Source organism: Diorhabda carinulata, chromosome 12, assembly GCF_026250575.1.
Source record: "Diorhabda carinulata isolate Delta chromosome 12, icDioCari1.1, whole genome shotgun sequence".
NCBI lineage: Eukaryota > Metazoa > Arthropoda > Insecta > Coleoptera > Chrysomelidae > Diorhabda > Diorhabda carinulata.
Genome location: NC_079471.1, coordinates 1,608,169 through 1,633,469, shown reverse-complemented (window position 1 = coordinate 1,633,469; position 25,301 = coordinate 1,608,169). Strand labels below are relative to the sequence as shown.

General features: G+C 30.6%; 6 protein-coding genes across 7 annotated transcripts; 4 read left to right on the top strand and 2 right to left on the bottom strand.

Moving 5' to 3' along the window:
- Nucleotides 1–769: 769 nt before the first annotated feature.
- Nucleotides 770–2,826, top strand: LOC130900232 (uncharacterized). The gene has a single exon (XM_057810732.1). It carries the CDS (start codon nucleotides 987–989, stop codon nucleotides 2,709–2,711), a length of 1,725 nt encoding a protein of 574 aa, XP_057666715.1. The 5' UTR covers nucleotides 770–986; the 3' UTR covers nucleotides 2,712–2,826.
- A 172-nt stretch (nucleotides 2,827–2,998) lies between these two features.
- On the top strand, nucleotides 2,999–4,027 carry LOC130900237 (thioredoxin C-1-like). The gene is made up of 3 exons (XM_057810739.1): nucleotides 2,999–3,263; nucleotides 3,317–3,440; nucleotides 3,769–4,027. The coding sequence occupies exons 1-3, from the start codon at nucleotides 3,088–3,090 to the stop codon at nucleotides 3,883–3,885; spliced, it is 417 nt and encodes a 138-aa protein (XP_057666722.1). The 5' UTR covers nucleotides 2,999–3,087; the 3' UTR covers nucleotides 3,886–4,027.
- LOC130900231 (G patch domain-containing protein 1 homolog) lies at nucleotides 3,659–8,180 on the bottom strand. The gene is made up of 4 exons (XM_057810731.1): nucleotides 7,961–8,180; nucleotides 7,521–7,822; nucleotides 6,219–7,186; nucleotides 3,659–5,992 (listed from the first exon to the last, which is right to left on the bottom strand). The coding sequence occupies exons 1-4, from the start codon at nucleotides 8,022–8,024 to the stop codon at nucleotides 5,266–5,268; spliced, it is 2,061 nt and encodes a 686-aa protein (XP_057666714.1). The 5' UTR covers nucleotides 8,025–8,180; the 3' UTR covers nucleotides 3,659–5,265.
- Nucleotides 8,181–8,219: 39 nt separating this feature from the next.
- Nucleotides 8,220–11,473, top strand: LOC130900234 (probable pyruvate dehydrogenase E1 component subunit alpha, mitochondrial). 2 transcript variants are annotated; one of them, XM_057810736.1, is made up of 8 exons: nucleotides 8,220–8,787; nucleotides 8,876–8,938; nucleotides 9,111–9,284; nucleotides 9,337–9,555; nucleotides 9,617–9,840; nucleotides 10,540–10,668; nucleotides 10,727–10,871; nucleotides 10,930–11,473. In XM_057810736.1, exons 1-8 carry the CDS (start codon nucleotides 8,758–8,760, stop codon nucleotides 11,113–11,115), a joined length of 1,170 nt encoding a protein of 389 aa, XP_057666719.1. In that variant the 5' UTR covers nucleotides 8,220–8,757; the 3' UTR covers nucleotides 11,116–11,473. The 2 variants fall into 2 exon arrangements, with proteins under 2 accessions (XP_057666719.1, XP_057666718.1); XM_057810735.1 differs by having other exon boundaries at nucleotides 8,429–8,643.
- A 428-nt stretch (nucleotides 11,474–11,901) lies between these two features.
- On the bottom strand, nucleotides 11,902–22,998 carry LOC130900230 (uncharacterized). Its single transcript, XM_057810730.1, has 9 exons — nucleotides 22,681–22,998; nucleotides 21,973–22,510; nucleotides 17,131–21,499; nucleotides 14,722–14,830; nucleotides 14,392–14,579; nucleotides 14,133–14,324; nucleotides 13,060–13,227; nucleotides 12,746–12,994; nucleotides 11,902–12,178 (listed from the first exon to the last, which is right to left on the bottom strand). Exons 1-9 carry the CDS (start codon nucleotides 22,734–22,736, stop codon nucleotides 12,069–12,071), a joined length of 5,979 nt encoding a protein of 1,992 aa, XP_057666713.1. The 5' UTR covers nucleotides 22,737–22,998; the 3' UTR covers nucleotides 11,902–12,068.
- An 81-nt stretch (nucleotides 22,999–23,079) lies between these two features.
- On the top strand, nucleotides 23,080–24,642 carry LOC130900235 (28S ribosomal protein S29, mitochondrial). Its single transcript, XM_057810737.1, has 3 exons — nucleotides 23,080–23,819; nucleotides 23,872–24,155; nucleotides 24,395–24,642. The coding sequence occupies exons 1-3, from the start codon at nucleotides 23,151–23,153 to the stop codon at nucleotides 24,600–24,602; spliced, it is 1,161 nt and encodes a 386-aa protein (XP_057666720.1). The 5' UTR covers nucleotides 23,080–23,150; the 3' UTR covers nucleotides 24,603–24,642.
- The last annotated feature ends 659 nt before the right edge of the window (nucleotides 24,643–25,301 follow it).

Below are 25,301 nucleotides of genomic sequence, written 5' to 3'. Positions count from 1 at the left end.
ATAAAAGTAGCTTACTACTAATGAAACTAAATTAAGTTTTATAGTATATTTTATAATATAGACAATATTGCACAGTTTTGTAGTTAGAAAACTTGTTTTATTTACCTACACTAAAAAGAGGTTACTTGTCAAGGTAGTGCGTTGGTGAAAACGAAAATTAGTTCCCTACATAAAATTAATCGAATTCAAGCTCTACGTTGGATTGCACCTGTTTGTGATAGAGATGTGAACTGGTTTGTTTAGTATTTATCGGTATTTTGATATACAATGTGTTTTTTTAGTACCATAGTTTTATTTAATTGTAGAAATGAACAAAAATATTTAATATTAATATTAGAATAATGGAAAAATCGCACAAATAGTCACACCTCGTATTTTCTGACAACTTAATAAAAGATTTGATCGAAAAACGTGATAAGGGATGTAAAAAAAAATTGTATTAAGTGGAATTAAGATAACTACCGACTATTGTGTTTGGGTTTTAAATATTTACTCGAGATTGATAAATATAATTTAGATGATATACTTAACGTCATATAATTTGTTTACTTTTTCGATTTCTTCATGAGAATTTTCTTTGGTCTTGAATCATTTGGTGGTATCCATTTTTCTTTTAGCTATTTTTCGTCAAACGTATCTCAAAAACATTCGCAAATGAATATATTGAATTTTTACCACATTTTGTGAGGTTATGTGTAAGTTATTTTCATTCGCACCTCGTACACGTTATATCACTTTGTTGAACTCGGTAGATTTTCGAAATAAACGCATATCCTGTACTTATTTCACCAATTAGGAGTATTTTCAGACATAATACACTATTATTTACATTACGTAATCAAATGACAAAGGTTTTTCGAAAACCCATAATTTTAAACAAATGGTACTTACTATTATTAATTATATATTTAATTTTGTATTAATACTGGCTAATATAAAGTTGATTGTTGTGTTGATAAAGCATTGTTTGAGAAAATAGTGCGATCATGAAACTTGATATTTTGAAAGTGGTATTAGAAGTGCTGTTACAAAAATTTGATATCGAAAATGACGATTTTTTCCAACCAAACACCTTCAAGTTATCAAAAAACTTATTCAATGGTATCATAATCCCCGATCTTTTCGAAAACGTGGTGGAAACTATCAAGAAACAAGCTACAAAAGAATCCAAAAAAGAAGATTGCGTTAAAAAAATATTATACAAAGCATTACTGGTAATATTTTTGAATACTACACAACAAGAGAGATTTTTATATTTGAAAAAATTATTACAACATTTTTATGATGAATTAGTACAAACACTATTAAAACTCGAAAAGAACGAATCGATACCGACAATTGAAGAGTTCATCGAACTCGTTACGAATCTTCTGCCATACGTCAAACTTCAAGTTGTCAAATATATATCCGAACAAGAAAAAAAAGAAGAAGATAAACTAAAAGTGAGTTTGATGGAATTATACGAAACGGTACTGCATCCTAATATTAGTCGGGAAGATTGTTACGAAATAATTCAAAATAAATTAGGAGATTGTGATACCGTGGAATTTACAGATTTCGAAATAAAACCGGTCGATGAAAAAAAAGGTTTCCTCGGCGAATATTTCATATTAAAAATCCACATAATTAACCAACAACAAAGTGAACAACACCAGTTTTTCTACAAACACACACCAACTAAAACCGACGAAATCCGAACGAACATGGCACAACTTTCGTTCAGAAAAGAAGAAAAATTTTATATGACGTTTATACCGCAGTTGAAGAAAATGGGGTTCGGAAAAATCGTCGATTTCTTACCACAATGTTATTTGTCACGTAAAGACAGATTTATGGTATTCGAAGACGCTTCCGCGAATAATTATTCGAATTTAGATATAAAAATACCGTTTACGTACCAACAACTTTCTCTACTTTATAAACAACTAGCTAAATTCCATTCTTGCGGTTTACTTTTCGAAGAAAAACTGTCTAAAATACTAGGAACTAAGTTCAGAATGGATAATTATTACAAAGAAATGTTGACAGAAAGTTTCGCGATCAAAAATAATCGACATATAGAGAATTTTTTCGATACTTGTATTAAAACAAACGAATACGTTATCGACAAATTTAAATATATACTTGAACAAACTAACGTAGACGAATTTAAACTTAAATGTTCTAATTCGCTTCTAAATTATTTTAACGTTGTTCAAACTTCGAATAACCGTCGAAATTTTTTAACTCACGGCGACCTCTGGTGTAACAATTTCTTTTTCCACAACGACCAATCGTCTTGTTTGATATTGGACTTCCAAATTATCAGATATAATTTACCAAGTTATGATGTAAATTTCTTATTAGCTACAAATACTGATCTAAATACTAGACGAAAATACGGGGATAAACTTTTAAAAGAATATTATTCGAATTTAAAATCGTGTTTGTCCGAATTTGAGGTTAATTTACGAAATATAATGACGTACGATCAATTTCTAGCAGACGTAGATGATGTCAAAGCAACTTCTCTTAGTGTAGCTCTTATGTATTTACTCACGATATTGCTACCTAAAGAGAAGATGGCTCGTATTTTCGAAGATCCAGAACTATCTCAAAATTTTTTTACCGGAGATAGAAGCAAAATTATGGACGAACTGTGGGATGACTTAAAACACAAATCTAGATTTGAAGGTGTCATTCACGAATTGTGTTCAGTATTTAATAAATAGTTCTATGATAATTAACCTATATAATATGGTGATTTTGTTATGGAAGGTGAATGTACAACAATTAAATTTATTATGTAATGTTTTGAATTAAAATAAAACAATATTTAGATCTAATATTTATTAATACCCACTTTTAATAGTGCCAAACCTGTATCATTATATATTCTATGAAGCAGTAGTAACACGTAACTAACACTGAAAAACACTTTTATTCACCTATTTATTTATCTATGTTCTAATTTTATTAATATTGGTAGTATTGACAATTGACATTTATTATGTAAATATGACACTTGACACTAATAGGTATAAAAGTGACAGTTCATTATTTTAAATTACTAGTTTCATAGAATTTGCGTATTTTTATAAATATCTAATGACAATGAATTCTTTATATCGTTCAAAAAATATCAACACTTGCTCATTGTTATTAAAAAGATATTTAAGTGTTACTCAATCTCGATTTGAATCTTTTAAAGTACAAGATGACAAAGATTTTTTGGAAAAAGTAGAAAAAAGTAAAGATCCAATTATTGTGGATTTTTTCGCAAAGCAAGTATATATTTCAAAGCATAATTGAAAATATTGAATTTTATTCGTTTTAGTTGGTGTGGACCGTGTAAAGCACTAGAGCCAAGATTGCAAAACGTGATTGCGCAAAAGAAAGGTTTAATATCTCTCGCTAAAGTCGACATAGACGATTTAGGAGAATTAGCTGCCAAATATCAGGTATAATAATTAATAAAACATTGATTTATATCAAAAATTCAAACTACTAAAGTTTATATATTGTTTTCTAACTCAATCATGATCAATTCTTAATTTTTGTTTCCTTGAATGATGAAGGTCATAGTACTGATTATAAGGTAGCTGATAGTGATTATATTTTGTAATTTCACGGGTTCAAAAGGTCAAAACGAAGAAGAGGAATTGAAACAACAAATATCTTTTCTAAATTTCAATTTAATTCATAATTTGAGGGTTAAATAAAATATTTTTGGTTGGTTTTTTACTTACCACAAATTTTTGTTTGGTTAAAATCAATTTTACTTGTTAGGTAAGCACTATTCCAGCTTTGGTTATCTTTCAAGATGGAAAAGTTAAAGAAAGATTGGTAGGATTGCAAGATGAAGATAAATTAAACACATGGATAGATAATGTCCTCAAAAAATGAACATGGTACCCAGAGAATTTTTGTACGAGTGAGATTTATTGGAAATACAGTCATAAAATTAATATATTTTCAGCAAATAGTTTTATCGTTAAATTATGTTATTAGTCCTTTATTAAATAAATGATGTAAAACATTTGAAAAATCTTTTTTTCACATCATCCAATTAGTAATTCAGTTTTAAAGACTTGGAAGATTATGAGTGTGAAAAGAAACCCAAGGAATAAACTACAAAATACAGAAGAAGCTAAGATATAATAAACTTTTACCAAAAGGCTAAAAAATCAAGAAAGAGCACAAAGAACCTTATATACAGGACAACGAGGGAATATTCTTAACAGATCATCAAGGAAAAGGTAAAATATGGGTTTAATCCTTTGAAACGGTATTAAATGGACAAAGAGGAAGATTTAGGAAAGGAAATAGAAGATGTGGTATATAAAGTTGTGAGAAACAGATTCAACAAGTACCAAGAAAGATAGTATAATAATACCAAGAAGATTTAAAGAGGGGAAACGGAACAACTGACTAGTTATTTACCTAAAGACAATTGTGGATAAAAGCTATGAGTGAAATCTTGGCCTTCATGTTATGTTTTTGGATTTTAAGCAGGCTTATGACACAGTAGATACAAATAAAATGTATATTGCCTTTAATCTACTAGGAATCCCGAAAAAAATTGTGATACTAGTCAAGATAAACCTCATTGTAGAATTATGAGTCATGGAATTGTATTAGGGATGAAAAAGGATTAAAAATATCGACACTGTGGCTTCTTTTAATCAGGTGTTAGACAAAGATTGAAATAGAAAGAGCATTCTGTGAACTAGAAGAGCTTGCAAAAAATATGGAGTAAAAATAAACTAAGAAAAAAGGACTATGAAGAAGAACTGAAGGATCTGAATAACAATAAAAGCTTGAAGAGTAAGATGGTTGGGGCATATTAAAAGGTTGCCGGGAAATACATTTACAAAAAGGGATAATTCAAAGAGGAGGAGACCAAAAAAATACGTTTTTGAAGGGTATTAGAGAGTTAGAACTGAATTAAATTGTAACATGAGAAGAATTTTAAAATCAGTGTGAGATCACGAGAAAAAAAAAAATAAGAAATGGGGCCTTTAAGTAATTATATTCATAATTATATCTTTGGTCAGGTTTATGAACAAGGAAATTCAGTTCTCGGGTTGAACCACATTGGAATTTTGTAAATTCTCAATGTTTCAGATTTTGGTTGATTCCAACGGTTCAATCTGCCTACTCCTTGGAATTTCACCTGAAACACTATCACTGCTGGTCTTGAACTAACTTGAATATAAAAAATTTGAAATAAACTTTATATATTTTTTAAAGTATCACAGATTAGTTATGAAAATTTAAGGTTTGTCACCGTTCTTTCTTCGAATGTTTATGCTTCTTTTTACTTTTTTTGCTTTTCTTATGTTTCGTTCGTTTTTCGTCAGTGTCTTTCTCAACCCATTCATCATCACTTTCTATAACAGTAATTGTATTAATATTTTTGTTCACCACTTTTTCTGTAGGTAGTTGCGGACCGTACAACTGCACTCTTGGTTCTGTATCAACTGGATTCATCCTCTCTTTTTGAGGTATAAATAAAATTTGTTTCTCTTGATTAGTCTTGATTTGATCTTGTTTTTCTTGATCGTTCGATTGGAATTTTATATTAGAAAGAATTCCTTCTTTTAATGGTTTAATTTTTGGTACCAGATCCGAAAGGATAGTTTCCTTATATTCTTCAAATTTTTTATCCGGTTTTTCATCTTCTTCATCTTCTGATTCACTACTGCTTAAAAACACTGCTTTAAACAAATCCACTTTTTCTTCGATTCCTATTTTTTCTGTAATATCTTTGGGGACTAAATCACTTTCCTCGACATCATTTATACTTTTGTCCAAACTATTATCTTTCTCTTCAACTGGTGACAGTCGTTCTGTTTTTACAATATCTTCATTAACTTCAATATCTTGAGAAGTAGAAGCAACTTCATCTACATCAACAGAACAACCTGGTTTGAAATTCAATTCATCATCTACATATTTTTGGTTCTCGAAAATCAAATTTTTAGTACGTTTTTTCTTCTTCTCCGAAAACCTACAATTAAAAAATATATATATACAAATATTCGTATTTGTGAGGGGAAACTATTCTTGATAATGCTTTTTCATTGCAAATAATGATAAGTTTTGATCCGAAAGACATAAATAAGTTTGAATTATAATGTACCAAACGGTTTAATAATTAATTTATCATCTTCAGAGATCTACCTCTCCCTGAAGATGTATCACGACCGGTTAAACTCTAATATCGTTGTACTTACTCCATCAGAGGTTCCTTGACGTTAAACCTCTTGCATAAAACAGCACATGGAGCCCAATCGGTAGTAATCCTAGTAAGAGGTCCAAACATGTTCATCTTTGCGGCATTCCTCATATCGGCGGTTCCATGTTCAGTTTCTCTTATATTTTCTGATTTTTCAGTTGTCGAAGCTGATACAAATCTATCAGTCATAAGACAAGAAGCATCAAAGGGTTTTATTATTTGTTCAGTTGGTTTTTTTTCGATTATTGGTTGTGAGGGAGTAGGAGTTACAGTTTCTTCTCCCAAATACTCAGCTCTTATTGCTGGATTTATAAGTGTCCTATCAATATTTTCTTCTATTTTTATCTCTACAGGTTCAAATCTCGATTTTTTTACTTTGTGTTTTCCAGTGAAACTTTGCGGTATGGTCGGTGGAGGGTATAACTTTTTAGAAATCAAAGGGACTTTTGATTGTTTGAATATACCGAAATGTAAATTTCCTTCTTCTTTATGAGCCGATTTATTTAGTTTTTCTTTACCTAATTCAAAATCGTAATTACTCATATCTTCTTTCATATAAATATCATCATCTTCTTCTTCGAAAGCTCCAACACCAAAAGCTTGTCCTGCTATTGAAAATTTTTTATTTTTGTTATCCGTTACAACGAGATTTGATGTTGTGAACAAATTTACATGACTTCTATCTAAACCTTTATAATCTAATCCAAACGTATTCGATTTAGGTTTAGCTAGGCTTTCAATGTAGATATCAGGTATTTTGTACTTATTCTCAATTTTTTTTGATATATCGAATTCGGCTGGAATTTCGCAACCATAAACTTTCTCATTTGTACTAACTTCATCTTTATTTTGAAGCTTTTCTTTAATACTGAGTTTTCTTAAGAGCAAATATCCAATTGTTTCATTACCACTTGTCAATAAGGTCTCAAGAACTGGGGTACCAGGTATAGGACCATCACTAAATACCTGAAAATGAGGTTTGAGGTGTTGAAAATTAGTTATAAGGAAACAAAAGTGATTCAAACAATAAGAAAACTCCATAATACTTTGAAACGTTTGTATCATACTGATTTTTCCCAAACTTGTATCCCCAAGAAGACATGTATAGATAAGACAGCAGAGAATTAAAATTTACATCAGAGAATAGGATACTAAAAGAAAATATGGAAAAATAGCATAAGAATATTTGTTTAAAATTGAAGGTCTCATTTTTTTGAAGTTTTCTACATAGAAAACAATCTTATAAAGACGAAATTTCTTCATTAGCTCTTATTATTAAAATAAATGATAAAAAACTTACTTGTTTTCTTCTCTTTTTAGAAGTAGAATATTCTTTAGTAGCTCTTACAGTTTGTGGTGCAATCCCGTGTTTTTCAAAATCTTCTGTATCCATAAAATCTTCCGGTTTTTGAATAACGTTTTTTGCTTTATCCTGTCTGCTACTTTTAAAATCACTTGGAGTCCACCCTTCGAGGGACCCAACCGTGTTGTAAAATCCTGCAGAGAATCCTCCAGTGAACGCTCCATGGAATCTGCGTCTACCTTGAGCATCTGTTGCTATTTGATCCTCAATACTGATCGGTTTCTTTTTTGGAAACGCATCTGCAAATTATATAATTGTTTATTCGGATCCATTTTGCACCTTCTTTAACTTCAGAATGAAAATGTCAAATATCTGATCGAAATTATTAGATACAAACTAATTTTGCAGTTTAATACAGACTCCTAATCCCAACATACCTTCATCGTAAGGATCTAGTGGTTTACCATAATAGCAAAAGTTTTCTTCTTCTTCATCAGACATTTTTAAAAGCCAATTGTATACAAAGGAATATGTGAAAAATGTTCCTAATTTTTATATATTTGAATTCAAAAATATTTTAATATCCACAACTAAGATGCACCACAGCATACATATGCAATTAAAATAGCACTATAAACGATAGATATGCTTTAATAAGTGATACTCCCTCTAGTGTTGGTGTAACTAAGTTAATATACATTGTGTATTGGGTAATTTGAAGCTGTGTAAAATTGTGATTGTTAATTAAATTATTTCCCCGTTTAATTCATTTTGATTATGAATAATTATTACTGTTGTGTTCTTCATTGCTGTTCCTGGACAAAAAAAACCTAACAAAACTTACTGACTTTTCAATTATCTGCGTTTCTATAGAATATACATGTGAAACCATGTTCTGTCCTGACAGTGACGTCTGTCAAAATGACATTAATGACGTTATACATTATTAGAAGGTTATGAAGATTAACAGATAATTTTAATAGAAAAGAAACACCAGGGACGTAGTCGGCTTTATATAAGTTCACATTTTATAAGATTTTTCTTCAATTTCTGTAATTTTCCAAGCAAAATGCTCCCGAGTTGTTTTAGGAATATTTATAAAAATAGTGTTTTGCCCAAAGTAAGTTAATATTGATTTAATTTGCCTGACGTTTTCAGATTAACGGAAGGGTGCTCACAAGGTTAAATTGAAGTCATTTTGCCCTGCTAATAATTGGATTCTAATAAATCAGAAATGGCTAAACGATTGGCAAATTTAGTAAATGTAAACATCTCATTTTATTTCGTATTGTTTTTTTTTCAATAATTTTAAATAAATAATCTTTTTGTAATTCTACGTTCTTGTATTTTAGAAAACGTTCGGAGGAGCATTTTCGAAAAATAACTTCGCTACAGAGGCAACATTTGAGACAAAAGTAAGTACGTTTGTTTTACTTTACATAGTTGAACATACAATAATTTTTGATTACATAATCTATCAATAATATACTTGTAGGTATTAAATTTTTTTAGTATTGAAAGATTTAGTTTATTTGTATATATCCAATGTCAGATTAAGTTTTAATAACTATAGATTTATATTTGTAGCCTTACCGTTTACATAAATTAGACACATCTCCTTCAACCACTGTAACAATCAATAGAGAAGATGCAATCAAATTTTATACACAAATGAACACAATTAGAAGAATAGAAACTGCAGCAGGGAACCTTTATAAAGACAAAATCATCAGGGGTTTTTGTCATTTATATTCGGGACAGGTAATTTTTTTTAATTTCAAACAATAAAAAATTAAACGAGTATTGGTTTTAGGAAGCTGTAGCTGTGGGAATAAAAGCAGCTCTACGTCCACATGATGGTGTAATTACAGCATACAGAGCACATGGTTGGTCCTATATTATGGGTGTTTCACCATTAGGGGTCTTAGCTGAACTTTGTGGACGACAAAAAGGTTGTGCTAAAGGCAAGGGAGGATCTATGCACATGTACTCTGATAATTTCTACGGTGGAAATGGAATTGTAGGAGCTCAGGTATCATTTCAACATTCTTTAAACAAACAAATAATAAGTTGCAGTTTATATTTTTTTGTAGGTACCATTGGGAGTAGGTATTGCATTAGCTGCTAGATACAAAGGTACTGATGGTGTATGTGTTGCCCTTTACGGTGACGGTGCTGCTAACCAAGGGCAAGTATTTGAAGTCTACAACATGGCAAAATTATGGAATCTTCCTTGTATTTTTGTATGTGAAAACAACGGTTATGGTATGGGAACCAGTTCAGAAAGAGCAGCTGCTAGTACTAATTACTATTCTAGGTAGGCAGATGTTTTAGTTCAATTCTTATACATTCCATTAAAAAAGGAGGATCAATAAAAAAAATCTTCTGAACTATGTTACAGTACACTTTCAGAAAAACCAAGGAATATCTCACTAGCTGCCTTATAGGGCACTATCAACTCAAGAAGCATCTGATTGAGAAGGATTAGGTCTAGGAGAAACTGATAAGTGTAGGTTTTGGACAAGGCACCTGTGGATGTGAAGAATATGTAGCCCCTTTGAAATCAGCACAGATTTTGGAATTCTCTAGAACTCTGAATCTGAGAAGGGAGCTGTTACACCAAACTGCACCTCATCAGCTGCCTTATAGGGCATTATCAACTCAAAAACTCTCTGATTGAGATGGGTTAGGTGTAGCAGAAACTGACAAGTGTAGATCCTGTATGAAGTTCTAGTTTCAGAATGACTTTTAAGTATTCGCAAAAAATATTTTGGACAAGAAATCTGTGGATACGAAGATTAGCACAGGTTTTGGGATTCATTAGAGCTCTGGAGCTGTTAAACTAAGCTACACGTCACTAGCTACCTTGCAAGGCACTATCAGCTCAAGAAGCACCTAATTGAGATGAATTGGGTCTATCAGAGTGTGAAGTCCTAATTGTGCAATGCCTTGTTATTTTGCATTTTTATAAATGTGTGATTAAAATCATTCTTTTACATAAAATTAATCTTTTCAGAGGAGATTACATCCCTGGTATATGGGTAGATGGTATGGATGTTTTAGCAGTGAGGGAATGCTTCAGGTTTTCAGTGGATTATGCCGGTAGTGGTAAAGGACCACTTGTTATTGAAGCCGCAACTTACAGGTACGTTTCTGTATATAATTTAGTAAATGATCTCTTGTATGAGATGTTTGTTTTACAGATATTCCGGTCATTCCATGTCAGATCCAGGTACTAGTTACAGAACAAGAGACGAAATCCAAGAAGTACGACAAACTAGAGATCCAATAACTTCTTTTAAAGAAAAAATTATTTCGGCTAATTTAGTAACAGCCGATGAAATAAAAGTAAGTGAATTAAATTATTTATATGTATTAGAAAGATATGTTACGATTTTTGTTTTAGAAAATCGACGGGGAAATTAGATCGCAAGTTGATGAAGCTACAAAACAAGCGAAAGTTGACGCGGAAATTGGTTTAGATGAACTACCGGCTGATGTATATTCGCAAAGTTTAGAACCAAAAATTAGGAACATCGATCCATTCAAACCCCTTGTACATAAACGATTAGGCGCAGCCGTTAATATATAAACGAAATAATAAGAAAAAAAATCACAAGATTGACATATTTCCTTATTTTTATTGAAAAATTGTTGATATATTTGCGAAGAAGTTAAAAGGATTATTTATTCATTAACATACCAGTAAGATTTTAAGTAGTGAATAATTATCGCATCAAATTTAGTTTAGGATTAAAACCAAATAAGTATAGGAACTATGTACTAAAAAAATTGAACAAACTTCATAATTATTGTGAATGTATATTTTAGTGTTTTTGTACTACAACCCAGCGTTTCTTAAAAATTCTTCTAAGGAGTTTTATATTAATAAAATGAGTTGTAAAAGATATTCTACTTACCAACTACAAATAATAAACCAATTTGAGCAGTTATAACTTATTTATTAACAACAAAAACACATTTTGATGATACAAAATAAAACCAACACCGATCCGGTTTAGTCATTGATCAATATATTTCCTCTGGCGGCCAACACGATTTTATATCTTCAAATATTTTATCAAACGGGTCAGTTCCAGTCATTTTTTCATAGATGTTTTGTGATACCGGTGGGTATTTACATAAACTAGACAATTGGAGGGTTAAAACCACTCTGCAAGTGATTTTTCTGTATTCACATACGATTTACTTATTGTGTTGTATATATATGTAAAACAGCACAGCGGGCAGCCTTATTAACTTCTAATATACTTCAATTTATTTTTTATTGTCCAATTTTTTATACCCAACATAACTAATTTCTATATTAAAAATTCCAAATATTTATCTTGATTTTATTATTAAAATAAAAAGTTGATTGTTTAAAATAATGTAATTTTTGGTAACAAACTTCTTATATTTACAATAAATAACCCTAAAATTAAAACAAATTCGAACTATTATTATAAAAAAAAAGAAAAATTAAAACAATTGTACATAAAGTCACGAAATAAAATACTTTAATTAAAATTCCCTTGTTTCTATTCAATTGTTGCCGGTAGAAGACTCAAAATATCTTTGTCTTTTCTTCCCTTCTTTTGGAAGATGCTGTATGGTATATTGGATACTCTGTTCTATAATCAGCGCAGGATTATCTAAAAATGAAAATAATCGAATCCGTTATTTTACAGTTGTTGTGGCTATTTTTATACATACAATTTTCTGTGAAGCTCTTTTTATTTGTTTACGACAAATAAGAGATTTCCAAGAATCAGAATTTTCCATAAAGTGAGATAGTCTATATAAACGAGTTACTAATCAGAATATCATTCAACTTCATATTGTTTTTAAATAAATTAGTGTATTATGTTGAGTATTTAGAGTTCAATTACAAATAAATAAGGTCTGTATACATTAACAAATATATTTAGTTTAACTCAATATGTTTTTGTTAAATTTATTCAGAGGGTATACGAGTGGCAGTTGATAATTTCTTAAGCATAAAAAACTCGTTTTCGGTATTTTTTTTATGGAAAATACGAGGGTAATGTAATGATTTTTTTTTAACCGATATATGTCAGTTTCTTTTTATGAATTCAAAGAGAAGTGAAACTTAATAAAAAGAAAAAGCGTTAAAAGTCGAAGTTAAACGTCCCAAATGACATATAATGGTTCTAATAAACTTACCAGGTATCGATAAATAATTTCAATAGTTAATTTACCTTCTAATAATCCTTCGAACCATCGTAATAATTCAGTTAAACAATCTTTATCATGACTGTTACTCGGCTTGAACATCCTACAAATTTTCCCCATCAGAATAACTGTGGTTGCTTTGAAATTCACATTTTCATCTGGAATCTTATATACCAGTGGTTTGAAATATTCGTTGATCTTCTTATACACCCATTTCGTATCTTTATTTTTGCAGTATAAACGGATTGCATATTCTGTAGGTGTAGACGGATTGGCTACAAACAAAAAATGAATTATATGATTAATATATTTTTTGTAAATGAAATTTTTAGCTTCTCACTTAAAAACAGTTGATAAAATTCTTCGAATAGTTCATCGCAGTTCCACCTTTCCTTGGGGTAACCGTAATATTGACTAAATAAACTTTTTAGGGCCAGAAGGTTGTAGCCAGGTCTACGACAAGTTTTTAGATGAACTAATTGTATTAATAACTTTGCCATTGGGTAATCTGAAAAAAATATTTTGAAAACTAATAAATTTTTTAACAGAAACTGCTTTATTTCTTACTAATACTTGTTGGTAACAAAATGGTAGTGATATAAAGAATCTGAACGGTTTTAGAAGGATACAGAATTGAATACAGGAATTTGAATGTCCTGTTGAACGATTTTGAACTCCAACCATGTGATTTGATGAACGTAAAGTGTTCTAGAATTATGTAGCATCACCAAAAGCAATTAAAAAGTTTTTTAAATGATCTTAGAGTCACTTTAAATCATTTAAAGTCTCTTAAAATCGTTCTAAACAGAACCAAAATGTACTTGGAAACTGTTTCAAGGAATCTGAAGGGTTTAAGAAGGATAAAAATTGATTACAGGAATTTGAAAGTCCTGTTGAACGATTTTGAACTCCATTCTTGTGATTTGAAGAACATAAAGTGATCTAGAATTATGTAGTATCACCAAAAGTAATTGAAAAGTTTTTTAATACACGAAGAAATGAAATTTTGCAAAATAAATCAAATTAATGGAGCTGCAATTTAAATTAAGTGTCAAAAGCAAGCATTCGGTGTGTTCCATTTGGACAAATAACTGAATAATGAAAAACTTATTATTACCTGACAAAAACAAGACTTAAAACTTGACCAAAAGATTGTTATCATTAAGGATATTACAGTTTTGCTGTCTTATATCCCGTAGAAGTACCTAGTGACTCAATTTCGTAAAAATAGAAAAATAATCCATTGAACTTTGATTAGAGGAAATCACACTGTATTTAAAGAAAAAGTGAATAAATATAGAAGATAGGTGATGATTATGAAAGTCAAAAATACAAAAAATTTGAGAAACTTTAGTTTTTGCTGAAATTTTTATATAAAAAGTAAACAAAATACCGATATGTCTCTTGACTTACTTTTGACATCAGCTGCGAAAGGTAATAAGTCAATCCATGAAGTCAAAACAGTAAAAAAAATTGGAACAGCCAAATCTCCAGCATAGAAAAAAGCTTCGCAACAGAATGTTCGCATTCTGTGTATATCAGCATGTAATCGACACAAACTTACAAATAATCTCGTTAAAGGGATGGCTTTTCGGATACCGCATCCTGAAAATTCGAAAAAAAAATAGAAACAGGTAATTAAATTTAAAAAAATATATATATAAAAACTTACCCATTCTAAGGATATGCTCTTGTATTCTGGAAAAAAACGTTTCAACGATATTTTCGAATCCCTTTTCTTTTTCTAATCTGACCAGAAGAGAAAGAAATATTCTCTGAGTTCTGGTCATAAGGGGGGCCGGATAATATTTATTGTCAGGCAAGTCGTGAATGTCTCTAGAAATTTGGTAAATAACGATGCTGAAAAATAGAAAAAAAAGTTTGTCATTGTAATATTCCTTTTAACCAAAAACCTTAAAAACTTCCAAAATAGTATTGTTTTTTTGTGAACCGCCCTGTATACTGAAAAGTGAAAATTTGATAATTAATTAATAATACTTACTCGATGATTTCATTTGAAGTCTGTCTTTTGAATTCCAATACAATTTCATGGGGTATGTCATCTTCATTTGGGATAGATAACAGTTTTTTTAGTAATACAGCTATTTTTTCTGAAATAAATAATAAAAAATGTAGGTTTTCATACGATCTAAATGTGTGTGAAGACTCGAAGGTAGTAATAGATCCATAAATTCTAATATATTGTAAACCTTTTTGCTTCTAAATAAAATAATACTCTATAAGAATAAAGATCTAGCATTTATTTCCATTTTGGTAATAGTTCACCGTATAATTTAGCCTTCCGAAATACAAAATGAGAAGTTAATCTAAATTTGGATGGGCATTGTTATGATGAATGAAGCATTTGGTGAAGTTACTTCGGAATTAATTTACCGAAACGGTCTGGTGTTGAAATACTATTAATAATAATTATAATAAAAAGAATTCAAATGAATTTTCAGCAAAAAAATAAGAATTTACTTTGGACTTGAATGATAACGTGGTCCCTAACTTTTCGACTTTAGTTACTGACAAATCCTGTCTTGAAGTATTTAAAAGCATTAAGACTTTTATTATGTTTTTGGTATGAGTAGTAAATTTTGGTCAACACTATATAACTAATAATATGCATATTTATCATAAGTCTGAATCACTAAAACCAAAAAACTAGACAAGTCGATATTGTTTGTAAGATGATAAAAGCTAGAATAATATACATCGTTCCAACCTATCAAAAAATCGTCATTGGTATAGTGACGATTCTGCGCAATAAAGATTACGTGTTCCAACCGGGCATTTACAGTTATACGAACGATTCTGTTTTGTGTTCCAACCAACTTAGGTATCGTTTTTAAACCGGTTCCGGGACGGTTTTTTCGATAGCACAGTTGATAGCAAATACTGTTACCAGAACCGTATATAACCGGAGATTGCGCAGAAAATAATTCTAAACGCTTCAAATAACCGTTCCAGGAACGGTCCAGATTAGCAGGTTGGAACAAACCCAAAGACAATTTATTTGTTTCGGCTTTTAAATTCACAAGTTAATTACTCATATTGGGAGTCTTGAAACTATGATTTACGATTTACGGATGAAAATAAATTTACAGATTTAAAATACAAAGTAACACCTCGAAATCTATCTCGCAAATAAGCAAAATTGTACAATATTTGTTTGTTTATGTTGCAATTAGGTTATATTTTTAAAACGGCCTATAAAAAAATTTAAAACTTTGTTGTTTTGTTTTTCCTAAAAACTATACCTAGTGTTGTAAAAAAGTGGATATACAGTTAGAATCAGATGTATTTGGAATCATTAACTGTTTTAATAGCAACAAAATCATTGTGGACTTGTGTAATTGTTGCTAAAGATACAAAAACGTGAATTATGACAAAAATTCAAAGTTTTTGTTCAAAAACTATACCTAGTGTTGTAAAAAAGTGGATATACAGTTGGAATCAAATGTATTTGGAATCATTAACTGTTTTTATAGCAACAAAATCATTGTGGACTTGTGCAATTGTTGCTAAAGATACAAAAAGTGGACTATGAAGAAAATTCAAAGTTTTTGTTCGAAAACTATACCTAGTGTTGTAAAAAAGTGGATATACAGTTGGAATCAAATATATTTGGAATCATTAACTGTTTTTATAGCAAAAAAATCATTGTGGACTTGTGCAATTGTTGCTAAAGATACAAAAACGTGGATTATGACAAAAATTCAAAGTTTTTGTTACAAAACTATACCTAGTGTTGTGAAAAAGTGGATATACAGTTATAACCAAATGTATTTGGAATCATTAACTGTTTTTATAGCAACAAAATCATTGTGGACTTGTGCAATTGTTGCTAAAGATACAAAAAGTGGACTATGAAGAAAATTCAAAGTTTTTGTTCGAAAACTATACCTAGTGTTGTAAAAAAGTGGATATACAGTTGGAATCAAATATATTTGGAATCATTAACTGTTTTTATAGCAAAAAAATCATTGTGGACTTGTGCAATTGTTGCTAAAGATACAAAAACGTGGATTATGACAAAAATTCAAAGTTTTTGTTACAAAACTATACCTAGTGTTGTAAAAAAGTGGATATACAGTTGGAATCAAATATATTTGGAATCATTAACTGTTTTTATAGCAAAAAAATCATTGTGGACTTGTGCAATTGTTGCTAAAGATACAAAAACGTGGATTATGACAAAAATTCAAAGTTTTTGTTACAAAACTATACCTAGTGTTGTGAAAAAGTGGATATACAGTTATAACCAAATGTATTTGGAATCATTAACTGTTTTTATAGCAACAAAATCATTGTGGACTTGTGTAATTGCTACTAATTATGAACTAATTCACCATGGGAAAGTTTACATACAAATTATCGCAGGATTATTTGTGAAATAAATACTTACCAGGTAATACTGCATCGTTTTTCAAAATTCCTTTTCGTTTTTTCTTGGTAGGCGTCAGACCATAAATATGCTTCATATCAACAGTCGCGTTATACATCACTTCAGCCATATCCAGTATTCTTATTCTCCATTGTTTATCGTCTACACCACTGGGAACGTCTCTTATCACAATATTTCTAACTTCTTCTTTCGTTTTCCCCTTGTCCATGTCATTCATTATCTTCGAGAGAATATCACAATCGTCCTTCACAGCCGGTCGTTTATTCCTAAGTGTTCTAACTGATTTTTTAAAATTTGACTGACTAGAAAACTGTCCATCCAATAAATCTATCGGTTTATTGCAAGCAGGTCGAATCAATATATTCTGCACGACGTTAATCCTTTTAGCTCCGGTAGTTGATTGCAACTGAACCGAACTACTTTCGATTAGAGATGCACTTTCTTTAAATCTATTCGTATCACAGTCATTAGGATTTTTACGTAAAGAAACAGGCGTTTTTAACATTTTTTGTTTTTCTTTCATCTGTTTCATTATTTTTGATTGGAGCTTTGTCCTCTTTGTAGGTCTACATCTCACGTTTTCTTTACTACCAACAGAACTAGGGTCAAGTGGAGTTGCCAATTCTGTTCCACAATTTATTTCTGATGTTTCTAAATTTGAGCTCCGATTTTCCTCTACCTTTGGATATTTTCGTGGTCTTCCTCTACCTCTTTTAACTATATCATTCATGGGTGGGATGCGTGGTTCCTGGGGATCAATTATCGTAGTTGTTTCTTGCAATACATGATTTAGATCATCAGGTTTTGTTGTTGGTGCCTTATCAGAATCGATTGTTTTCCTTTTTCTTTTCCTTGTCATTTCTGAACCAGAAAATTCCTCCAAATTCGATACCTTCATATTCCCCAAACCCTTTCGTTTACACGAATGCTTCGTTAAACAAATGTGGCAACATGATTTATTACTAATTTTGCTTTCCGTTCCTTCTAATTCTTTATTAAATTCTGCTGCCCGTCTCCTCGTTATCATTCCGTTTTTTTCTATACCAGGATTCATTTTTTTTAGTGTACATGCCTTTTTTATACTGTTTCCATTTTTAATACTATCGAATGATTGAAAAGTCCTTAGGGGACATGCTGTATGATCTAACAAAAACTCAGTTTTAGATCCAACAAAATTTTTTTCATCTCCTACTAATGGAACTTCTGCTTCGGTTTCTACAGAAATATCAATAGAAATTCCTTCGTCTGATTCAATTTTGGAATTATCACTCCCATTTACATCTTCAATTTTCTCCAGGGGAATAATTTTAGGAAAAATATCAGTTTGGTAAGGAAAAGTTGAATCACTTTGTTCTGGAGATTGAGGACAATCCGATATTGGACAACTGGGTATAGGAGATGCTGGACAACTAGGTACAGGAGATGCTGGACAACTAGGTACAGGAGATGCTGGACAACTAGCTACAGGAGATGCTGGAGAAGTAGGTACAGGAGATGCTGGACAACTAGGTACAGGAGGTGCTGGACAACTAGGTACAGGAGATGCTGGACAACTAGCTACAGGAGATGCTGGACAACTAGCTACAGGAGGTGCTGGACAACTAGGTACAGGAGATGCTGGACAACTAGCTACAGGAGATGCTGGACAACTAGCTACAGGAGGTGCTGGACAACTAGGTACAGGAGATGCTGGACAACTAGGTACAGGAGATGCTGGACAACTAGCTACAGGAGATGCTGGACAACTAGGTACAGGAGATGCTGGACAACTAGGTACAGGAGATGCTGGACAACTAGGTACAGGAGATGCTAGACAACTAAATGTAGTAGATTCTTGACAGCTGGTTGGGACAGAAGCTGGACTACTGGGGGTGGTAAATGCTAGGCAAATAGATGTGGATGATTCTAACAATTTAGGTATGGGAGATGCTGGACAACTAGGCACAATAGAGGAAGATGGAGGATATGTCCTGAGGTCAATTACAGATTCTAGACAACTTAGAGAAGCTGATGGTGTGCAATTTATAGTGGAAAATGTTGATATACAAGATGATATATCGCTAGGTATAGGAATTGATAGAGAATTGGATACAGGAGATGACAGATGAGGTTGTGCGAAAGTAGATGGAGAATTAGAGGTACATATAGGTATAGGTGCAGGTAAATCTTGACTCGGATGTAAAGGTAACGATTCGGAAGATTTTATTTCGATAATTCCCAGTTGCTTATAGGGTAATTCTTCTTCAATTTCTAGTGTACCATCTGTTGGAATGGGGAATATTGGAAATTTATCTTCTAATTTATCCAAATTAACTGAAGGATCTTCTTCTATTGACGGGTTATTAGTGCCAGAGTGCCTATCAAAATAATTCGATAAATTTCTAACAGCATTTTTTCTAATCGGAGATCCACTCAATTCGCTGAAGCTCTTATTTGATTGGAAAGCGTTTATGAAGGAATCTAATTCATTTGAAAGTTTATTTTCATCTTTAAGAAGAGAGTTTATGCATCGGGACATCGGAGAGGTCTTCAAAAGAGGACTGGTATCTTCAATATCACTACAACACTTATCAGATTCATCCTCTTGTTTATTTTTCATTGTTCTACATTTAATTGTATCAGTTTTCGATGGATAAGGGCTCAAAGGGCTAAGACAAGCCGGTGGTGATTTATAAAACTTCAGTATTTCCGAAGGAGACAACATTTGATGTTCTACTTCGGTATTTGAACTTCTATTCTTGTCAACTTCATTATTATGTGTATCTTCGTCATTATTTAACACCAAATCATTTTGTTTAGTAGTCATCTTGTTATCTTTGACAATAATTTTCAAATCTGTATCAATAGATGATAGTTTATTGGATGAATGAAGATCTGAATCGTTTAATTTTTCTTCAGTACTGATTTCTTCATGTTCCGAAGCAACAATTTTTGTTTCTTCTTCAATATTATCTATTTCAATTGAACTATTACTTAAATTTTCACTTCTTGATATACTATTGTCTCCATTAACATCTTCGGGTTTTTTATCTTCACTAGTAGGTATATTTGTAGTTGTTATATCACTTTTAATTGGAATTTTAGAATTGATTGTTATCACACCAACTTCTTCAGTATAAAATTTAATCTTGTCACTAATTGGTTCACTATCTTTGGTACTTTCTCCTATACTAGCTGAAGGATTTTCTATTTCTTTTAGTAACACACTTTCCTTTGGATCTGAATTGAAATCTTCTGGTATATTTATATCTGGACTACGGGATTCATCTATGCTTGTATTTTGGAATAAATGTTGTAGATCCAGTTCGGTTTCCGATTGATATTCCGCTCCTATTGAACTTTTTCTTCCATTTGGATTATTCTTCTGGATTCTCTCACTGACTAGTTCCGCTAATTTATCAAGAACATTATGGGGCGTTAGTTCTGATTGTAATTGATTGTGTAACCATAGTAGAGGACTCTGAGGTCTAGTTTCATTTTTAAATTCCATTCTACTTGGAGTCGGAGATATATTTTCTTTTTTAATATTAAAAAATTCTAATAATTTCTCATTCGGTCCGTTATTTAATAAAGTTCTTCTACATTTCTTGGATTTACAAGAGGAACATTCAGTATTTGATAATCTCTTGAGGAATTGCGAGGTGAAATTATTTGATTGAAGCTCCCCACATTCTGAATTGAAATTGTCGCAATAGAAAGGAATAGTCGATTCATTGGAAATTGTGAAATTGATTTTGGATCGTTTTAAAATCTGTAACGCCCTTAGGACATTATCCTGGCAATTAAGAGCACGTCTCCTTTTTATTATATCCTGTTTTTTCTTCATAATTCTTCGTTTTTTCTGTAAATACATAAATTTGCGGTATTTACGGTTTAGAAATTTCTTTTTAACCAGAGATCTACATCTATTTTCAATATTATTCGGTTCTGTTTCTTGCTGTAAAGTATTTTTACTTCTTGATATATTAGATGTGAAAGGAGAGACAGTTTGTTCATCGTATGGATCAAAAGCTTCCATCACTGGAGAAACTGATCTTATTGGTGACAATAATTTGGGTATGTAAATCATTTCTAGTAAAATATCATCGATTGATTCAGTTTTTTCTAACGATTCTTCTTTTGAACACCGTTCCGGGTTATTTGTATTTGATTCCAATATTATTGTATCAGTCTGTATAGCAATATTCTCCGTTTTTATGGGATCTATATTAACTTGAGCTTCTGTTAAAATTTTCATTCTCATTCGCTTACTTTTAGTACAAGCAAGATCCTTTGAAAGATTGGTGATTGTTACATTCTGTTTTAAATTGTTTATTTCTATATCTTTGTCATAACATAACTGAGTGTAATGTTTTAATTTTTCATTCATCTGAAAAAAAAATTTAATAATATAATATATAATGATTGGAATAAGTATTATGGGCAAACTAAAAGGTTTATGAATATTTTAATATTGATAACATATAAATTAATATTCAAATAACAGGATTATAAGTAAAGAGATATACCGAAGACCATAAATCAATGTATAAGTCTTAGTTTTACTATGTCGTAGTTTGGATTGTGTACAGTAAACAGACGTAATCAAAATATAAAAATAAAACAGGATTACAATTGAATGACTGCATTAAAGACCTTTAAAATCATAATTTTTCAAATAAATTGTGAATTATTCATTAAATCACCAACTTTTCTACCAATATATCTGAACTGTATAATATTGTGTACAATAAAAAGATATAATGAAAATATATACAATGATAAAAATATTAGTTATTAATATGGAATGAATGATTCATTACATGTACCTGAAAATATAAGCTTATTTGCCCATTTACTCACCTCTAAATTTTGCATATGCATTTCTTGAAGAACTTTATTCATTTCCTCTTTAAGCCCATCAGTGATTCTCTTTTTTTCTTCTTTAGTAGCAGCTAGTTGATCTTGCAATGCCGTAATTTCCTTCTGCAACTTATTATTCTCTGTTTGAAGTTGAGTTTCATTATTTTTATGTTTGACTAGTTTTTCTTCAAGTTCTTCAACTTTCTTGTTATCAACCGTAGTTTGATTCTTTTGTTTGGAAGGTTCTGCAAATGTATTCAACTCCTTTAGATATTGTATTTCCATTTCTAGATCTTTAATATTTTTTTGTGTTACAATAGCTTGCTGATTATATTTTTGTTCTAAGGAGGTTTTTTGTTCGTACAACGATTTATAATCAGCATCCATTGTATTGTATTTAGTCTTTAGTGATTCTAATGAAAAAGTACACCTATCATTTTCAAGTTGAATCCGTTCTAGTTTTTGCTTGAGTTCCTTACACGTTTGCAAAGCTTTCTTAAGCTTGTGACTATTTTCTGAATACATTTGTAGTATTGTACTATAACAAAAAAAATTATTAGAATATAAATATTTATTGAACATTCTAGTGTTAAATCATTTTTTCGTTAAAATTCTAAGCAAATAATTAGTTTTGTTTAATATAGAAAATCTAAAGAAAATAATTCAACTGCTTCCGCTATTTACTTTTTCAGTTTTTTTTGTACTTACTCTGTTTTTATCAACTTCTGTTTCACCACACTAAAATCTACGATTGTCGGATTCATTATGAATTGATTATTAAATAGTTATTACACACTGTACTGTAAACTGATAGTAATTAATTATTTATAAACATTCTTTAAAAGTTTACTTATTTTTAATGTACAAAATGTTTGTATCTATCGTAATATTTTACATTTTCTAACAAACTTTTAAACCTAACCTCACTATAATACACGCTAAAACGTTTTTATTTTATTCCACAGAATAAGCATCTTAGATGTAAAACTTTTTAGTTTATTTGTGTGTAGTTCGATGTTATTTTACTTAGAACACATATTGTCTTCTTCTTTTTATGGCTAGAAAGGCGTCAGCTACAATAACTATTTGACCAATACATTAAATTTATGACAATTGACAATTTTGTTAAAAGAAATTAACCTTTAACAGAAAATGATTATTTAAAGAATTTTATAACAATGTTAACAAATTTAGTAAAATTTGTGTCTAGAACGGCACTTATTAAAGTACCTATTAGTAACTTTTCTAGTGCTCCTTTAATTTTAAGTGAAGAGAGGCTGCAAAGATTTCGTACCACCGAAACGGACTGTTCGAATCATACGAATGACCATATCGCACAATTTTATAAAATATCTGAAGAAGATCGAAAGAAAATTTTTCTTCATGGAGGGATACCTAAAACTTTCGATATACAAACAAAAACATTCAATGAGCTTTGCCTTATGATACGACAACCGTCAGTTGATGTAATAAATTGCCTGAAACAAATCAATTACTCCAAACCACCAGTTAAATTCGTTTTATATGGTAGAAAAGGAAGTGGAAAAACTTTATGTTTAGCACACATCTTACATTATGCACATAAAAATGAATTTCTTATCGTTCATATACCATGGCTGGGGAATTGGATGCGAAGATGTAAAGAATATAGTAATAGTGAAACCAAAGAAGGATTCGTTGATTTGAATTTAGATGCAGCTGCTTGGTTACTACATTTTAAAACGCAAAATGCCCATATACTGACAAATCCAAATGTAAAAACAACTGTCGAATATATATGGAGCAAAAGAGAAATCACACCAAAAGGATCAAATCTCACAGAACTCATTGATCACGGGATAAATAGGGTCAGTAAAATTCTTATTATATTTAAATATTTTTTTAATATTGCTGTTATAGGTTAAATATGCTTCAAATACTATTGTGGCTCTTTGTAATGAGATAAAAATACTGTCCACTAATGGAATATTTAAAACATTAGTTGCAATTGATGGATTTAACGCGTTTTTCTATCCTAATACAAGGGTTTATACCGAAAAAAAAGAAGTTGTTCATCCTCATAAAATTACAATCACAGAGGGTTTTTTGAATTTAACGAAAAGCGATTGGAAAAATGGAGCTGTGGTTGTTATAGTTGATGAAATCGCCATTGCAGATAAAGATCAATTATCCTACATGCCAAGGTATTTAACCTCGAATATCTTAAATTAAAATATTTTTTTTTCATAAATTCTCAAATTTTAACACTGTTTATGTTAAAAATAGTGAGTTGTGAGTAGAAAAACTTTGATGATGTTCATTTTTGATTAATTATAATATCCCAATCTCACAAATATTGTCAAATGTTTAATTGAACTAGTAATATCATGCCAAAACCATTAAATATTTGAAGTAATACGAAATAATAAAATTTCTATTCTAGATATTTATTGGGAAAAGATGGTTTCGAACATATGGATCCTTTTGTTCCAATTCTAGTACCGGATTATTCGAAAAAAGAATTGACGAGTTGTATGGATTATTATAGGGAAAGGAAATGGGTGAATGATTATCCTGGTTTAGATGAAGAAGTGGAATTTATTAGCGGTTCAAATCCTTATAGACTTATGAAAGTTTGTGCTCCTTTATAAATTTTTAAATCTAAGAAATAAAATTTTCATTTACACATAATTGAGTTTTATTTTTAGCAACTACTAAATGAGTATTGTAAATTGGAAAAGGTGAGTTAAAAAATACTTTGCTCTAGTTGAAACTATGAAAAATAATAAAACTTATCAAATTATATTGAACTCATTCAAATACAACTGCAGCAGATTCTGATGTAGTACATTTCCGACATTCTTATACGGCTGTTTACCTACTTGTCTACCCCACAAATTTCAGGCATATTTATTCAAGTAAATACTGCTCCAGACAATAATATGCTGCTTCGGTATCATATAATCCTGTTCATTCTTTTTATGTTTAAATCCTTCTAACAAAATCGCATTTTTACCTATAAATTCTACTTTTTCTTTGTCTTCCTGGCTTCTTTGGACCAACATTCACGTTTTTACCCATAAATACCTACTTATTTCTATCTTTCTTGTTTATTTATACCAAAAATCGAGTTTTTACTCATAAATTCTACTTTTTCTTTGTCTTCCTGGCTTCTTTGGACCAAAAATCACGTTTTTACCCATGAATTCTAGCTTTCATTTGTCCTCCCTGCTTCTTTGGAACTAAAATCACGTTTTTACCCATGAATTCTAACTTTTCTTTATCTTCCTGCTTTCTTTGGAACTAAAATGGTGTTTTGCCCAAAAATATCACCTTATTTTCATCTTCCC

Bases quoted from the DNA above. Each gene is read 5' to 3' on its own strand.
- LOC130900232 (XM_057810732.1), top strand. From the start codon at position 987: ATGAAACTTGATATTTTGAAAGTGGTATTAGAAGTGCTGTTACAAAAA.
- LOC130900237 (XM_057810739.1), top strand. From the start codon at position 3,088: ATGACAATGAATTCTTTATATCGTTCAAAAAATATCAACACTTGCTCA. The intron at 3,264-3,316 runs GCAAGTATATAT...TATTCGTTTTAG, and splicing joins ATTGTGGATTTTTTCGCAAA to TTGGTGTGGACCGTGTAAAG. The intron at 3,441-3,768 runs GTATAATAATTA...TTTACTTGTTAG, and splicing joins AATTAGCTGCCAAATATCAG to GTAAGCACTATTCCAGCTTT.
- LOC130900231 (XM_057810731.1), bottom strand. From the start codon at position 8,024: ATGTCTGATGAAGAAGAAGAAAACTTTTGCTATTATGGTAAACCACTA. The intron at 7,823-7,960 runs GTATGTTGGGAT...TATAATTTGCAG, and splicing joins ACTAGATCCTTACGATGAAG to ATGCGTTTCCAAAAAAGAAA. The intron at 7,187-7,520 runs GTAAGTTTTTTA...CCTCATTTTCAG, and splicing joins CTAAAAAGAGAAGAAAACAA to GTATTTAGTGATGGTCCTAT.
- LOC130900234 (XM_057810735.1), top strand. From the start codon at position 8,593: ATGCTCCCGAGTTGTTTTAGGAATATTTATAAAAATAGTGTTTTGCCC. The intron at 8,644-8,875 runs GTAAGTTAATAT...CTTGTATTTTAG, and splicing joins AAAATAGTGTTTTGCCCAAA to AAAACGTTCGGAGGAGCATT. The intron at 10,872-10,929 runs GTAAGTGAATTA...TTTTTGTTTTAG, and splicing joins TAACAGCCGATGAAATAAAA to AAAATCGACGGGGAAATTAG.
- LOC130900230 (XM_057810730.1), bottom strand. From the start codon at position 22,736: ATGAATCCGACAATCGTAGATTTTAGTGTGGTGAAACAGAAGTTGATA. The intron at 13,228-14,132 runs GTAAGTCAAGAG...TATTTTTTTCAG, and splicing joins TTTCGCAGCTGATGTCAAAA to ATTACCCAATGGCAAAGTTA. The intron at 12,179-12,745 runs GTAAATTAACTA...TTTCATTTTTAG, and splicing joins GTTCGAAGGATTATTAGAAG to ATAATCCTGCGCTGATTATA.
- LOC130900235 (XM_057810737.1), top strand. From the start codon at position 23,151: ATGTTAACAAATTTAGTAAAATTTGTGTCTAGAACGGCACTTATTAAA. The intron at 23,820-23,871 runs GTCAGTAAAATT...TTGCTGTTATAG, and splicing joins TTGATCACGGGATAAATAGG to GTTAAATATGCTTCAAATAC. The intron at 24,156-24,394 runs GTATTTAACCTC...TTTCTATTCTAG, and splicing joins CAATTATCCTACATGCCAAG to ATATTTATTGGGAAAAGATG.